The sequence below is a fragment of the Aspergillus melleus genome (assembly GCF_016097325.1).
Source record: "Aspergillus melleus strain CBS 546.65 chromosome Unknown contig4, whole genome shotgun sequence".
Lineage (NCBI taxonomy): Eukaryota > Fungi > Ascomycota > Eurotiomycetes > Eurotiales > Aspergillaceae > Aspergillus > Aspergillus melleus.
In genome coordinates, this window is record NW_025763373.1 from 4,738,441 (window position 1) to 4,754,843 (window position 16,403).

The 16,403-nt window shown below is 46.6% G+C and overlaps 5 protein-coding genes across 5 annotated transcripts; 3 read left to right on the forward strand and 2 right to left on the reverse strand.

Moving 5' to 3' along the window:
- Positions 1-768: 768 nt before the first annotated feature.
- On the reverse strand, positions 769-1,555 carry LDX57_008403 (uncharacterized protein; the record flags this gene model as incomplete). Its single annotated transcript, XM_046090125.1, has 2 exons — positions 769-1,232; positions 1,336-1,555. The coding sequence occupies 2 exons, from the start codon at positions 1,553-1,555 to the stop codon at positions 769-771; spliced, it is 684 nt and encodes a 227-aa protein (XP_045946097.1).
- A 2,927-nt stretch (positions 1,556-4,482) lies between these two features.
- LDX57_013067 (uncharacterized protein) lies at positions 4,483-6,279 on the forward strand. The gene has a single exon (XM_046094820.1). It carries the CDS (start codon positions 4,599-4,601, stop codon positions 6,087-6,089), a length of 1,491 nt encoding a protein of 496 aa, XP_045946098.1. The 5' UTR covers positions 4,483-4,598; the 3' UTR covers positions 6,090-6,279.
- A 1,237-nt stretch (positions 6,280-7,516) lies between these two features.
- Positions 7,517-7,975, forward strand: LDX57_008404 (uncharacterized protein; the record flags this gene model as incomplete). Its single annotated transcript, XM_046090126.1, has 1 exon — positions 7,517-7,975. One exon carries the CDS (start codon positions 7,517-7,519, stop codon positions 7,973-7,975), a length of 459 nt encoding a protein of 152 aa, XP_045946099.1.
- Positions 7,976-8,703: 728 nt separating this feature from the next.
- Positions 8,704-9,509, reverse strand: LDX57_008405 (uncharacterized protein; the record flags this gene model as incomplete). Its single annotated transcript, XM_046090127.1, has 2 exons — positions 8,704-9,355; positions 9,412-9,509. The coding sequence occupies 2 exons, from the start codon at positions 9,507-9,509 to the stop codon at positions 8,704-8,706; spliced, it is 750 nt and encodes a 249-aa protein (XP_045946100.1).
- A 3,010-nt stretch (positions 9,510-12,519) lies between these two features.
- On the forward strand, positions 12,520-13,399 carry LDX57_008406 (uncharacterized protein; the record flags this gene model as incomplete). The annotated part of the gene is made up of 2 exons (XM_046090128.1): positions 12,520-13,296; positions 13,367-13,399. The coding sequence occupies 2 exons, from the start codon at positions 12,520-12,522 to the stop codon at positions 13,397-13,399; spliced, it is 810 nt and encodes a 269-aa protein (XP_045946101.1).
- Positions 13,400-16,403: the final 3,004 nt, after the last annotated feature.

Sequence of the window (16,403 nt, forward strand, 5' to 3'; positions counted from 1 at the left end):
TTCACGTTAAATTAAGCACATTTACTCCTGAATCCCATACAAGCCAGCAGTTCAAGCATGCGAAGCATCGTACAAGCGGTAAAGTAGAACTAAGAGAAGCAAATCCAAGGTATTGGTATCCATGACATTCGCCGACCCAACAAACGTTGTTTATTTTCCCATCGCTAGAAAGACTATTCACCTCGAGCAGATCCCATCCTCTCCTCCTCCTCCGGCAGACCCCACTCATCATTTGTCCGCTTAGTAGATTTAGTACTCACCCGAAAAGGATACAACTCCACGGCTTCCTGTTTATTCGAAATAGAGAGAGTAGACAATACCTCTCTATTCTTCCATCTCCCATCTATCAGCTTGCTATCTGATAGATTCAGGTATGCGGTTCCCGATCGCTTCGTGCTGTGCTTTGCAGTTAGCCGAACCACGGCTAGGATTAGAGGCCTGTAACAGGGTAGGCATGCGGCGAGGAGGTAGACGCCTGGCTCAATGATGCTCCAGTTTAGGAATGTCACTGAGGACCCGGTCCCGTCTTCTAGTGGATTGCTTTGGAAGAATGCAACGCAGCGCATTATGGACGTTATCAGTCCTCTAGTTCATGTTAGTATATATGAATATGTATATGTATGGGTGCGGTAGTGTAGGATTGCTTGCTTTCCTGCGCCAGGGGGGAATAGTAAAATACATAATAATAAGTCCTTTGGAAGATAGGGAACTAACTGTGTACCGCACTGAACAAATTAAAAGGAAACAGGAAGAGAAAAGAGAAGATACTTACACACTCCCCGTCAATATAGTAGCCGCCAGCCCAACCTTAACCTGCTTGCTAGTCTGCAACTTCCAAATAATTGGCTGCGGCAGGATTAGCATAAGCAAGTCGACAAACACATTCGGCAGGGTCCCATAATGGAAGAACTGCGTGAGATCGATGCACCGTCCCCCAGGGATACTTTTATCCCAAAGATACGCGATCGGGATACACTCGAAAGCACCCGTTAGGATATCAGCGACGCCCAGAGCGACAACCACCGCGATCAAGACATAACAGGCAATCCGGTATTTCTTCTCGGGGAATATGCGTAGATAAAGAGTCAGGATCACCACTCTGGGGACCATACAGGCAGCTGAGTACACGATAGGCGTCACGACCAGGACCTTGGCCCATGGGACCATCGCCTCGGGGTAGAGGGCTTTCACGACGTCGAGATGATAGCCGACACGGCCTAGGCGGATACCAACTAGTCATTTTCTTAGCTTTATTTGTCCAATGGCTTTTGAATTATATCTTCAAATTGGATGCATTTTTCGTGAGAAATATATAGTTAGATGGAAGGAACATACTCAAAGCCGAAGTATTCAGCGCCAAGCAAAGGATCAATCCGGGGATCATCAAAATATCATCGATGCCGAAGCTTTTCTCGCTTAGCATAAAAGCCAGGTACCGTAGCCCGACTGCAATAATTTCGATTACAATAAAAGCAATCGCGACATCTCGAGTCTTATCCCCACTATATTCCCTGAACCGGGCGGGCAGAGTATCCGTGGCGGCGGAAGAGAACATAATAGTAGAAGGTAATCAATTAGTATTATTGTAAGGCCTGGTCTGAGGACTTTTTAAAGGAGCGATAAAGTTTGAATTAGTTAGTAGCATCCCTCCAATTCTCTCGTGGACATCTCTAACGGACAGACGACCTTTATAAGCCTTGGTGTTATAGGACAAATATAAAAGGGCAAGGATTGCCCGCTCGCTTACCTCCACCAGTGAAAAATGAGTGGCACCGGGGCCGATGGTATAGGCAGTAATCAGGCGGGGAAAATTGAGGAGGGAGAGGACTTTGGCCCCAAAGTCTCACGAGGATATCTAAAGCACGTCGTGCTGGTATATCATGCATGGCAACCTTGGCATCTTCGTGGCGGTTGATGTTGATCTTAGTCTGAATGGGATAACAATCCAGGCCAAGGAAGCTAAGATAATAAATATTTACGCCAGTGTGCAACACATGCGATAAGTATAATGTTAAATCATTCCGTGTCTTTTATATCTGACAGGAAGTCGGGGTGTAAAAATTACTCTGTATAAACATCGCAAAGACTTGCGGAAAGTGAACATTAAGCCGCATATTAAGGTAGAGACAATATCCTTCGGTATTAGATTGAGGAGCCAGAAGAATTGGAGTGAAGCAAACCAGTCAATATACCCTGTTCGATAGTCGTACCTTGGTAAATGAACGGAGGTGGGGTTAGGTCGGCCTGAAACAACAACCTCCTGCATTACAGGTACATCCATACCACAATTCCAAGGCAGATTGTGTCCTTAACCCGGTCGAACCAGCTGAGGAAGTGGAGCACATTGGGCCCTAAGGCGGCCTCTGCCATATCAGACACGGGGGTGCTTCTGGGGGCCTTTGGGACCTAGACGGTGGAGGCCGATACCATATAAGAGACCGGAAAAGGAACCTGTAACTCAGAAGGAGTTAGGCTGTATCTATGCTGAATTATTTCTTCCCTAGATTACATCGCCGGATTGTTAGCTTGTCGCTTATCCTATGTTCCCGGGAAAGGGGGGACCAGGGTGCAGGGATACTCATAGGTATAACATATCCTAGTAGACCGATGTGGTTATCTCCGAGGGCTGTCCTGGCGCCAACGATACTTCGACGGCGGATCAGCTGTATATTCTATAAGAGAGTATTAACTCTATATATAAAGGCGTGGGAACGAATCGTGTAGGGAAAGTGGATGATATAGGCGCCGTGGGCGATAGTCACAGCTGGGTTATTAGGGTCGAATCACTGCGTGTCGTGGTTGTGACCGTGTTTCCTTTCCTGCCACTAGGCCAGGCTTTAGTAACAATTTGTAAGGATTTTCTTCTAACTACTCGTATTTTGTCCATGGACTGATATTGTTCTTCAGGAGAGAAAATTGTAAATAATACGATTGGCCGAATGAAATTCGTAAAGTAGGGGGCCGTGCAAAGACCAGGATTAATTAACTACATAGTAGGCGAGGTGTTCAAAGTCAGCCAGCAGCTTTTGATTCGATACCATATATTACTATCCTTAGTGCTTACTCAGGTTTGTCGATCCTTATTTCCAATAGAAGCATCCAACGAGGTCGGCAGGGCTTTGAATCTGACTGCAGCTTAGGGCCGGCGGGAAGGATGTAACCGTGATGATCCCGTCAGGTATGGGCCGGGGCCCTGGAATAGACACCAGGGTAGGTAATTATTCAAGTGCGGCCAAGACTGGAGAGCGATATTGAGAGACTTAAGCAAAGTTAGTCTTGAGAGGGTCGAATATAATTTTTTCAGTTCGTTATATATACTGCACTGGTTATGGCAACTGAGATAGGGCGTCATTGCGCTACACTAGGTGCGAATAACACCTCCACTATCCTGCTTTTGTTTATCAATGAATTGTTGCTTTAATACTTTGCTAGCACGTTTCACCACTTGACACACACACACAGCCTTCCTCCAAAGAGGAGAAAGGGAGTATAATAAGCAATAATAGTGGGCCCCTACGCGTCACGGTACTCGGTACAACTTGTAGCAATTCATCTATCGTTTCTGATTTAGTATGTTATTGCAAAGAAGCTGAATAAGAAGCAGAACCTACCGGAAGCTTCCTGGTTACCAAGATAACATTTGCTAGTAGAACCATGCTGCCCAAAAAGTCCACTAGCTGGTCCGTGGCACTACCAAAATCCCAGTCTCCTACAGAGCAGTATGGCGGATTCTGTCACTGCCAATGTGGAATACAATGTCCGAGTAGTCAACGGGGTAGGGGCGAGGGGGTACCCCTATTCGCTGGTTTAACAAACTCCGGCGACGCTCCCCCTCATTCAAGAACTGACGGATGAGACTGGCTCTATCTTGATTGGGGTTTGAGTATTTGACACCCTTGTCGAACTATATAAAAGCGACCCCGCCGTTATACTCAATGCACCAAAACATATTTTAAGCGATAATAACAAGAGTACAAATCCTTCTTATATAGCACTTTTTCACTACTATCAAGATTTTAATATCTTAATATACATGAGCCCCTGGCTAGACTTATATTATATATTAAATAGAATATTATATACAACTTAAGTTAACGTTTTATATAGCATCGCCCCCACCGTCTAAGGTGCTGCGTGTATATCCTGGAAAAGTTCCCCCGTAGCACTCCGTGGCAGGGGTCGCCTTAAGGCGCCCGACGTTCTCCACCTCCTCGGCCGGTTCGACCGGGGCAAGGACATAGTCAGCCTTGGAATTCTCTCGGTACTACTGCAATCGCTGGACTCTAATAATAGCTAACCATATCCCTTTGTACGGACCACCCGGATCATGTCTTCGTGGGATGCGTTGTATTTTCGTATGCGCGCTAACTATGACGATCCTTACCGCGATTATGTACGACGCGCACCTGGTCCGCTGTCCCTTAATGGAGAGATCATTGAGTCGACCCGCGGGTGGTCGGGCCCGCGACCCATAGCCGTGGTTGAGCCGACCCACCCACCGCCTTCCGCCGGTGGGTGGTCTGCAGCGGAAAGGAATTTTCACCGGAAAGGAAGAAATTCATATTTTTATTATTTTGAAGCCATACAAACCACCAAACATGCCTAAATCTTGCAAAATTCGAGAAGAACGTGTAAACGAGGCCGCTGAATACGCTCGTTGCAATAAAAATCTCTCTATAGCAAAAATTGCGCGAGATTTCGAGGTTCCCTATCGCACACTCCACGGACGCGTTTCAGGCAATCGATCGCCTCGTACTGCTCAAATCCCACAAAATAAAACGCTCAATGAGTATCAGGAGGAGGCTTTGAAGCGGTGGATCATTCGTATGGATGATCTTTATCTTTCTGTTACGATATCAATGATTAAAGAGATGGCAAATCAGACCTTGCAGCGTACGGGATTGAATCAACGTGTTTCCGCAACATGGGCGTATCGCTTCAACCAGAGGCTTCTTGATCATCTCAAATTGAAGAAGATAGTTCAAAAACCGAAAGAAAAGAAGCGATTAGATGCTGAAGATGTTGGACTGCTTCAATTCTGGTATAATCAGCTCTTCAACGTGCTTAAAGGCCTTCCTGCGCGCCTCGTATACAATTTCGATGAATGCGGTTTTCAATCAAGCAAAGGAAAGCGTCAAAACGTCCTGACTAGGAAAGGAAGAGTTCGTGATCTTGCAGAATCCGAGCATTCTGAAAATATAACAGCGCTTGAATGCATTTCTGCAGACGGCTGGATCATGAAACCACTTTTTATCTTCAAAGGCAAGAAGTTTATGAAAAACTGGTATCACGAGGATCTACCTGACCTCTATACTGCAGTATCAGAAAAAGGCTATATCAACGATAAACTCGCGCTTGAATGGCTTCGCTTATTTCACGAGGAAACTCTGAATCGCACCAAAAAAGGAGAAAAACGCGTGCTGATCTTTGACGGTCATACTTCACATAAAACAGTTGAATTTCTTCAACTCTGCGAGACCTACGAGATTATTCCTTTCTGTTTTTTATCTCATACAACGGATATCTGTCAACCTCTTGATGGGACCCCTTTTCTTGCATATAAACAGAAATTCAAGACGAAAAACAATGAGATATCTCAGTGGACCGGGAAGTCCGGAGATAAAGCAACTTTTTTGAAGGATATCGTGGCCACGCGCGCGGAAATCTTTAAGCAACGGCGTATACGAGAATCCTTTAAAGAACGCGGAATCTTCCCTCCAAATGGATCGTCAATTATTGAAGCACTTGAAGAAACTCTACCGCCGATTCCGTTGATATCAGCGCCTGATCTTCGGCCGTATGGAGAGACTACGCCTCCTCCGAATCCTGTCTCTTTAAGCGTTGAAAACACGCCTCCAAGAAGCTCTATACAAGCTCAAAAAAATGAGAAGAAGATCGCTCAAATCTTCACGAGCGAAGGTTTGACCCCGAAGGTCAAGCGTAACCTTGAGCGTATCCTACACCATGCGAAGATTCAATGTGAAGATCTCGCGAATACGATCACTACTCTTCAACGAATAGAGGCGCTTTCGGGCCCGCGCAAGCGAAAATCGACTAAGCGAGAGGTAAAGGGCCTTTCGGATAGTTGAATATTGAGTGTAAAGGATGCAAATGGCTCTATCGCGAATAAACGAGCGAAAGAGGCCGCCAGCAAGGATAAGAGATTGAATAAGGCGTATAAAGAGAAATACGGTTGTTTACCTCCTCAACCTGCAGTCCCTGATGCAGAATCAGCTACTGATTGTATTGATAATATCGCTTGTTTTGATCCTCCGCGTGATTGATTGATATATATAATTTTATACAAATTGCTTCATTTCTTCCTTTCCGGTGAAAATTCCTTTCCGCTGCAGACCACCCACCGGCGGAAGGCGGTGGGTGGGTCGGCTCAACCACGGCTACCTGACGGGATCATCACGGTTACATCCTTCCCGCCGGCCCTAAGCTGCAGTCAGATTCAAAGCCCCACCGACCCCGTTGGATGCTTCTATTGGAAATAAGAATCGACAGAACTGAGTACACCTGTAAGCACTAACGTAGTAGTTAACTACACCGTAGTTAAGATATAGTATGTACATCGATCGACAGCCGCTAGCCGACTTCAAACACTTCGCCTGGTTAATTTGTCCCGGTCTTCGCACGGCCCCCGATTGTACAATTTTTATTTAGTATATTATATCATTTGCAACCATCTCCGCAAGGGCATCTAGACCTATTAACAACCATGCCAGTCCATGGGTAAAAAGTGAGTGGTTGGGGCGAAACCCTGAAGGACCCGAAAAATCGATACGAAAACTCGGCCGGAAAACGGCCTAAAGGGGAGTCGGAAGGCATGGTGGAAAGTTGCTGTCCAGGATGTATGGAGTAATGAACGAACGAGTTCTGTGGAGGGCTTTTCAAGAAAAATGCGCAATAACGAGGTGGGGGCCTAGAAAACGCCTGTCAAGATGCCTAGAAAGCCTCCGGGTCCTTACACCGAGCGATCTACCGGCCGTTTGAAGCGTTTCAGCCTTGCAGGGTCCAGTCGTTGCCTTGCTCAGCCGAAATAATCAATCAGTCAGTCACTTATTCAACATAATCACTTTGCCTGTTGAATGATTGATCATTTTCAAGGTTGAGACATTGCATAACTATAAGCCCGTCCGCATAGTTAGAATAATCAAGACTTTCATTGATATTAAATCGGGTGGATGATGGTTTGTGTCCCCTGGACCCACTAAACCTAATTTTCACGAAGTAGGAGGCAATATATTTGGAGGCGGAGAGCGGACCAAGTTGCTAATAGATATATCCCAACCATCCTCTAAATACGCCTGGTGCAAATAGTCTGATTGGTTTGTGTCTGGGCCAGTGATTCCTGTGAGCTCATTATTACCTCATCACGAGCATGGGGGCCAAACCTTCCCTACTACACTCCATAGGCTATAAATGTCCCCTTGCTCATCCGCTAAACTTCTTACATTTTCCAGGAAGAAAATAAACCCCCTCTCAATCCACCCGAAATAAACACCGCGCCATGGCAACAGCCAAAATAGAACAGAAGCTCGGCTACGAGATGCAAGTCAGCGCCAAGGACGGCAACCTCGCTCAGCTCCAAACCCAGCTCGCCCACTGGGAAGCAGGCATAACCGGTAACAACCTGACGCAAGAGGATTATCTATGCTCTAATATTACGGTCGCCGAGAAAAAGGAAGTCTGCCAGGCGCTCGGTCGCAAGTATCACCCCGCCGAGCCCATAGATTTAATTTATATTATGCTGAACCGGTTGATGATCCAGGTGTCAAGGAGGAATCAAGTAAATGTAATCCAGTACCTTCTGGAAGACAGAAAGTGGCCAGTTTCACGCATCGCCGTGCAGAGGGCGATGGAGACGGATTCTTTTGATGTCCTGGAGTTATTTCAGAAATATGGATGGGAGATCAATGAGCCGATAAAGCAGAACCATTGTACGATCCTCAGGTGCGTGAATTTCTAGTTGCATCTCCCCTTGCCATGGATCTACCTATCTATCGAGTAGTAAGTCTCCCTAGGTAATATACGCCGGGGGGCCATTCTAATTTAAATCGTTTCCAGACAAGTCGTGAACTGTGAGAGACGCGTACGCTGGTGCCTCGCCCATGGCGCTGATCCAAACGCCCAAGGTTACAAAGGTCATATTGATGTCCTTAGCTTTGCTGCTAAACATGGCTCAATGCAGACTCTCCGACTTCTCGCCGCCCACGGGGGCAATTTCTGTCGCAGTAATGCCCTGCATCGGGCTGCCCAAGGCGGCAGGACCGATGTTCTGGAGTGGTTACTGGATGAAGTTGGCTTCCCTGTGAATCAGCGTGAGTACGAATATCATGACTACTACCAGTGGACGGAAACGGCTCTATATTATGCGGTTAGGGGTAATGCATTGGACTGCGTGCGGCTCCTGCTGCAGCGGGGTGCTGATGTTAGTGTGAGAGATAAAATGGGCCGTACTGTGAGGGACATTGGGTTGCAATTAGGCTATGAAGAGGCTGTTACAATGTTAGGTGGGAGATTTATTTAATTTGTATCAGAGAGACAAATCTGACTTGTTTTCACAATCTGTATATCGAGTTCACTCGCTATAGAATTATATGCAAAGCCCCATCGCCGATAGTAAGCATATTAGTACCTGTGACAGGGTAAGGAAACTACCAGCCGTCGAGCCCGGTTGATTGATAAACGACTGGTCTAGGGATCCTTTTGCATTTGAAGGTGGACGAAGATAAGCTCGGCTCCCTTAGGATCCTTGCCACCCGGATGCTTTACCAGGATCTCCCCATGCATGAGCTTCTCCACCCATTCATCATAATCATCATCATCCCTGAGTTCGTCTGAAGATTTCGCTAGCAGGTTCGACTGATCCGTATATTTCACGATGTGAGGTTCCAGCCCCAGTTCGCTGTTTATCATGTCTTCCAATTCAGATGTAAGCTCCGGATCGATGTATTCCTCTGTCCACAAGTCAACGCTTGCAAGAAGGTACGCCGTCGCCCCAGCAAGCCTGTCCTTATTCTCCTGGTAAAGCTTGGGGATGTGTTCTTTGGCTTGGTCGATATCTGTCTGGCTTGGGTTGTAGTGCCCGAGGATGACGCCATGGTCGGACAGAACCACTATGCCGAAGCACGTTTGGAAGCCATGGCTGCCGAGTACGGTTGGCTTATCGTCGAATGCCTTAGACTGTTCCGTGTTGACATCGACCTGTGGGTTGGCTTCAATTTCATCGAGGATTTGTTGGTACCTCCTCAGGTTGTCTCCCGGTGCCTGACGCCGAAGCGGGCCACTACTACTCCCGAAGGTAGTGACAGTCAGGAAAGTACGTTTACCAAGGGGCACGGGATCACTGCGTCCTTCAGTCTGCGTGTTTTATTGTAAACAGTATCTGTCTGGGGAACTTACGCCAGGGATTGCGTCGGCGAGGACAGACAAAGAGTAATGCAGGAGAGAACGAGGAAAAGTAGAGCCAGCAGCTGACTTTTCCCGGTGAAGAGATTCATGGCGAAGGAAGATTCTAGTGCTCAAGGTTAGAAAGAAATAAGATAGCAGTTGGCACAAAATAAATTTGGATTGAACAAAATGTCTCTATTATTTGGAACAGACTCATAGGTTATATATCCGTCTTCGACCGTGGAGTCGCACCTAGCCGGTGAAAACGGCCCCTAGCACAAAACCGCACCCTTGTGCGAGACGGAATGGCACCCATGTTGGAAGCAGCGCTGCGCAGAGATCTTCGCCAACGAGGCCGTAACACTCTCCCTGTTTCAACCTTAACCACTTAGTGGATAGTCTCATCGTTGGGGCCCAGAAGACGATCTCAGCAGTAAATATCAGGTGTGGGATTTCGAAGGGACCCTTCATTTGAGAATGGAAACAAGGTCACTGCAGCCTATAATATCCATTTTGGCCCCAGGTCCTCGCAGCAGGTAGCTCGTCAAGTGTCTATTACCAATAGGACGCACGCAGGACCCTGGCAGCCACCGTCGATCTTATCTTCTGGATGTCACTCCTACACTCACCCCTGAGATTCTTTTCTGAACTGCACTCCTTACATTTACTACCGACGTTAATTTCTGGCATCTACCACCGAGATAATCCCTCGAAACATTACTCTAATCAGATGTTTTAATGGACGGATAGAGCTATAGTGTTACACTTGCTACAAATAGCATGTGCCTGGTGCCCGTGGAATTACGATCGACATTCAAGAGGACAAGGACAAGCCCGGTAAAGATTAATACTAATTATAATAAACAGGACTTATGCCAATCAATCTGATAATAAATCCATTCGAAAGCTCTGTTCTTTTTTATTGGCTATTGCTGTATCGCTGCAGTCAATGCGTGATTTATAGAATACATAAGGCGGTGGGTGGTCGGGTCCGCCACTAATAGCTTAAAGAAACACACATTTGTTATATTATAATAGACATATGTCTTTCTTTATCTAGATAGGGCAGACGGTCAGCATCGCTCGAGTTGGGATCGACTGGGTCGCTTGTGCATATTTGGATAAGAATATCAAATTCGCGTCGGGGCCTGGCCCGTAAGCGTCAGTCAATACGGGTAAGGATCGATATCGTGTAAAGGCTAACTAGGTAGCATTCCTCATGAATTACTAGCCTGTCATAGCCACGTTTGGCTAAGATGTTCATAGACCTTGCATATGGATCACCGGGCCCTTGATAGCTAAGTGGTGCGACACACTAGGTCGTTAGGGTAGACAGAACGGTCCTTAGGTATCTGGGTAATTTTATGGGTTTCTCACTTGATGGTGCATGAGTCCAGGAGATATTGGGGATATGTGAATAGTATATATTCCAAGTGCTCTGCATGTTAGAATAGAAGTGGTCCGCCGCGCTCTGTTCGTCTTGAAATAGTTCATTTCCTTTATCTATCTTTCTTTCTTTCTTTTATTCATTCCTTTATCCATCCATTCACTCTTTCTTCCTTTTCCTGTATCTCAATGCTGGGATAAAGCAGCTATCAAAATGCTCTCCGTGCCTGTATCCCTGTTATTATTCCTAGCACAGCAGGCTGCATGTCTGCCAGGCAGCTCTCGCGTTCCATCGTCTGTTCCATCTTCAGTTCCGTCTTCTATTCTGTCTTCTATTCCGTCTTCTATTCCGTCTCTCGTTCTGCCTCCTTCGGTCGACCCACAGCAAATCAGCACACAGAATGGTTTTTCGACCAAGTCTGTATCTCCTGAAGCAAATCTAAATCCACTATCATTTCCATCTACTACGCCTCATCCACCTACCACCCCCTCGCCAGTGTCTTCCAAGAGTAATGTCCCTGACATGTTGAGTGGTCTACCTTTATCTACCTCGAGTTCAAGCTCTATAGGGCGAAGGGGAACTGGATCTGCTCCTCTAGATCCATTAAACCCTCCAGCTACAAGCCCTTCTGGAATATCTGAATCCCCAGTCCCTGGTTCAAATGCACCACCTGTGCCCTCTGAGACATCCACAACAGGCACATCAGGCGCAATGAGTTCGGAAACTGCCTCAACATCCGAACCCCAAGGTGGTATAGCAGCTGGAGTTCTAAGCCAAACTAGCTCTTTATTACCAACCTTTACCACCCCGCCTGAGGGTTTCTCCATCAGCAGTATCGCGTCCCTTAGTTCGGAGAATACTATAATCACCACTATAGAAGACCACCACCAAACAATCCTTCCTGTCTTCTTAGGACAAGCTCTACACGGGGTAAATACTGAAGGAACTTACTTTAACCTGCCTGGTATATCCAGCGGTATCAATATCCCATGCATAATTGGCTGCAGCAATAATCAATCGCCTTCACCTGCGGCTGGAGGATCTGCAGGAGCTCCAGATCCAAACAATGATCCTGAAGATGACGATGACGACGATGACGACGACAAAACTACCACAAGTAGCGTCAGTCGTGCTACTAGTACAGCGTAGTCCTGTACTGTTGCTTCTACACAGACACTCTTCCCTGAATCAATCTTGTGTTCTGTTATCCCGACAAGTATCAAGGGCTTTGAGACGACGACAACTGCTTGTTCCACTTCTACTAAGACAAGTACGACCGTGGGCTGCGATATTACGGAAACAGAGAAGACAAGTACTTCGATAATCACCTCTGAGTTGGCTATCGATATACCACTCACTATGGAAGTATTTACTGTCCTGCCTCCGTCATCAACGCTAGCCTTATCGCCAGTTTCGTCACAGGCCTCGTTACCACCCTTGACTTACGAAGTCTTTACTATCCTGCCTCCGTATTCATCTCCAGCTTTAACACCGACTCTAACTTCATCATCCCCCAAGCCATCCTCTTCGGAAAGTTCTAGTGCGGCTACTCCAGTTTCGAGGACAAATTCACCAATTCAACCATCAAGAACAGTCGTTCCTACACTTACGCCAGTATTATCGACCACAACGTTAACACCAACAGTAACGCCCTCCGTCACTTGCCAACCTAAGTACGCTTTTACTTCTCCAGCGCTGTACTTTACATCCTGGCGAGAATAATAAACAAACTAATGTTTACATATAGGGGTAAGCCATCGCTTGTGTGTCAATGCACAGAGTCGGAAACCAAGTACTTCACCGCACCTGCATTTGACAGAAGCTACGATGTCTGCGGTTATACTACATTCCCTTCTACCACCGTTTCCGAAACAATAACCCCAGCTCCTACGGTCACCGGCTATGTCTGGACGAACCCGATTGAGAGTCTCGTCTATTCATGCGACACCGCGACTGAAGTAGCCGATCCCTGGACACATACAACGTGCGACGAGCCAGCCGCTATATCAACCCTCCACCCGCAGCCAGGCACTGCAACGATCCATGTCTGGGAAGCTTGGCAGACCGACGCCATCGGGCCAACCGTTATCCTGGCTGCCGTTATGAACGATACAGACCAGGTCATAGTAGCTGACCAGAGGGAGGCTGTTAAGGTGAATCTAGGCGATGATCTCACCATTCCTGTTACAAACCACGAGGACTACCCAATTAAGATTAAGCCAGTCGCATCCGTCAAGTTTTTAGATGAGGGGGAGCGTCGCCGGAGTTCGTTAAACAAGCGGATGGGAGTATCCCCTCGCCCCTACCCCGTTGATCACTCGGATCTCATATTCCACATTGGCAGCGATACTTTCAACTCCGTGGACGATTCAGAAGAAAATAAAGGACAGAATCTGCCGTACTGCTCTGTAGGAGACTGGGATTTCGGTAGTGCCGCGGACCAGCTAGCGGACTTTTTAGGCGGCATGGTTCCGCTAGCAAATATTGTCTTGGGAGCCGGGAAGCTTCCGGTAGGTTCAGCTTCTTATTCTACTTTTAGAGGGCAGAATATCTTTTGCAGTGATATACTAACCAAATCAGAATCGACAGACAGATTGCTATATTGAATACTGATTAGCGTGGTCGTGTACGTGGCATTCGATTTTAAGTGGTGGGATCTTGTACATTTTATCAATACTATATTTCGTGGCAGCTTCAAGAATAAAGAAATAAATCGTTATTGTAAGCTAAATACGAGGCACTAGGTTGAAGAAGAAGAAAGAAAGAGAAATGGGTTACTGCATTAGGGAGTATGTAAACAAACCCATCGTGGGACAAACAAATCAAACAGTGCAAACCATGCAAACATCGCTACATACAGTGAGGTCAGAGGTCAGGACATCACATTACCCCCCCCCCTTCCAGAGCGCAGTTGCCCTCAACTGCCATGCTGCCGAGGTTTATCATCATCGGGATGATCAAGCAGGAACTCATCATCCCCAGCGGCCTTTAGCCATAGGTCGAGGCGAGACGGGGGCCCGGGGAGATTGGGATATCGGACATGGAAATCGCGAATCAGGGCCGGCGAATTCTTGAAATTCCGAGCAGGATACCAGGCGTTGTCATCATCATGACCAGTCCACTTAACTCAGTACTGAAGCTTCCGATAGTGCAGACGGCAGGCGAGAATCCGCTCAACCTCCCACTCCTCCTGGTCATTGACCTCAACCGGCTCCTGTGGATCCTGAATTTGCCCTCGTAATGGCTCTGTTTCATTCGCACGCCGAAACTTCTCAGGTGCAAAGAGAGGATGGACGCGTATAAATTCTGGCAGATTGAGCAGGTAGGAGTGGTCTCTTTTCTTCAGGATCTTGAATGGTCCCATTGCTTGTTGGCTGAGCTTGCGGCTAGGACGTCCTAACTGCCAGTCCTTTGTTGTCACCATGACCATGTCTTTTGGCGTGAAGTCGACTTCTCTGCGGTGGTAATTTATCTGGGTCTGATGGCGTTGCTGAGCATCGCCTATGCGGTCCTTTACGTAGCTTCATATCTCTTCTAATCGGTGGGCCATGGTTTGCGCCTGTTGGCTCTCTACCTTCAACTCTCGGGGTTCTGAGGCTCCTTGCCAATCAAAAGACATGCGGGGTTCAAATCCTCTTTCCACAAAGAACGGGGACACGCCAGTTGACTCGTGTGGCAGTGCCGCTGCTGCGAAGTCCATTATAGGTAGCAACTCTGGCCAACCGTCCTGGTAGTAATTCACAAAAGGACACAAGCGCTGAGCCACGTACTGATTAACTACCTCTGTTCCTCCATTCGTCGGCGGATGATATCCAGAGGACAGCTTCAGTCTCACTCCCAGGATCTTGCAGAGCTCTGTCCAGAATTCAGAGATGAACTGTCCTCCCCTGTCTGAGACAATACTATCGGGTAGACCGGTCCAGAGGTACTCGTTGTAGGAAGCGTTTCGCCATGCCCTCTGCTGTAATGGTCTTAAAGCAGGGTATTGATACTGTGCGCTTGCTAAACCGGTCCACTATTATGAATACATTGTCGTCTACCGAGGGGATTCATCTGGCCGAGTGGATCGGGACGCTCAATAATAACATCTAGAAGGCTGATTTGAAGGACTCTATAACATAGAATAAAGTTAAAGATAACCTCGACGAGGCTAACGAAAGAATCTAAGGCCACATGAAGAATAGAAAGAAGAACGGTGATAAAGAGTCTGGATCATCAGATATAAATTATATATAAATAGACTTCATCAGAGCCCACGAAAGCCCAAGCCCAACCCAACCCAGCCCACAAATGGGCTGGGCTTTGGGCCAGGTTTTAGGGCCCATAATGGGCTATGGGCTGAGCCCAGGGGCCCACGGCCATTAGATGGGGCCCAAATGGGCCCCCAAACTAGGCTAAACAGTGCAAACATGCTCCGATCTCATGACTGCATAATTTATGCATTTTTTAGCTGTAATATTGAGTATTTCTCTTACATTATTTCTCTTGAAAAGCAATCATTGACTCGTTGTAATGTCTACTTCGCCTGGTTATATCTTATATTCTTACTTGCTGAAGCGGTCAGCGTGCAGAGATTAGTTATTAAGATACTATTTAAAAAGCAGTAATTCAATATATTAATGATACTCAAACTCATCATCCTCCCTATTCTTCCTCTTTCTGAATCTTCCTGAAGCTCGTGTTTGTGTGATATTCTCTGGTAACTCAGGCTCTGTATGGCTCTGTATCACTGCTACTTCTTCATCTTCTTGCTCCTCAGTGTCACTAATCGGCCCTATCTCAACCTCCTCTAAATTCTCATCCTTCTCTTCCTTTGCTGCCTCGATCTCGTAGATAGAGAAGAATTCCTTGAGAAATTCTGCCTCTTGGTCTTCGAGATCAAATCTTGATGTACAAAGAAACATCATAATCTCCTCAATTGTCTCAGACTTCATCCGACCGCGGCGGTAATGACAGATATCTCGAGCAGTATTGAAAAGTCGTTCAACACCAGCACCTGTTGCTGGAATAGAGAGAATATCCCGTGCAAGGGCTGCAATAGCTGGAAATCGATATTCATTATCTCTCCAGAATTGAAGGGGCTCCATATCAATAGTGTCTTCAAGGATATTAGTATATGATTAAGAAAAATAACGTGTTTAACATACCACTATTAAGATATTGAGTCATTTCATCCCTCACTGGCTTTGGCTGTGGTTTGTGCTCATTCAACATCTTTTTAAGCCTTGAGCTTGGTCTGGCTGTGGTAAGGGGAGTAGCAGAGCCTTGAATAGTAGAGAGACGTTCTTGATAAGGAATCAGAGCTTCTTGGAAAGATATCCGGTAAAGTTCACGCCATTGTTTATCCCAGTCATCAGATAGGAAGAATTGGAACTTGTTATCAGGGGCAAGCATTGTGCTAATCGCATAGATATGTGGTTTAACTCTATCTGTCTGCGAGTAGTACTCATCAAGCTTTGATCGACCAGCTTCAAGAGAATCAAGCATCTGTTTTTTCCATGGAACACACTTCCGCCGGAGCTGCTTCATTAGTTTTTCAAGATGCTCAAAGAGCGCATTATAGATCTTGAAGACGAGGTGTATTGTAATCTCTCGAGTCTTTGATAGCTCAGTTGTA

Coding starts and splice junctions, on each gene's coding strand:
- LDX57_013067 (XM_046094820.1), top strand. CDS start 4,599: ATGCCTAAATCTTGCAAAATTCGAGAAGAACGTGTAAACGAGGCCGCT.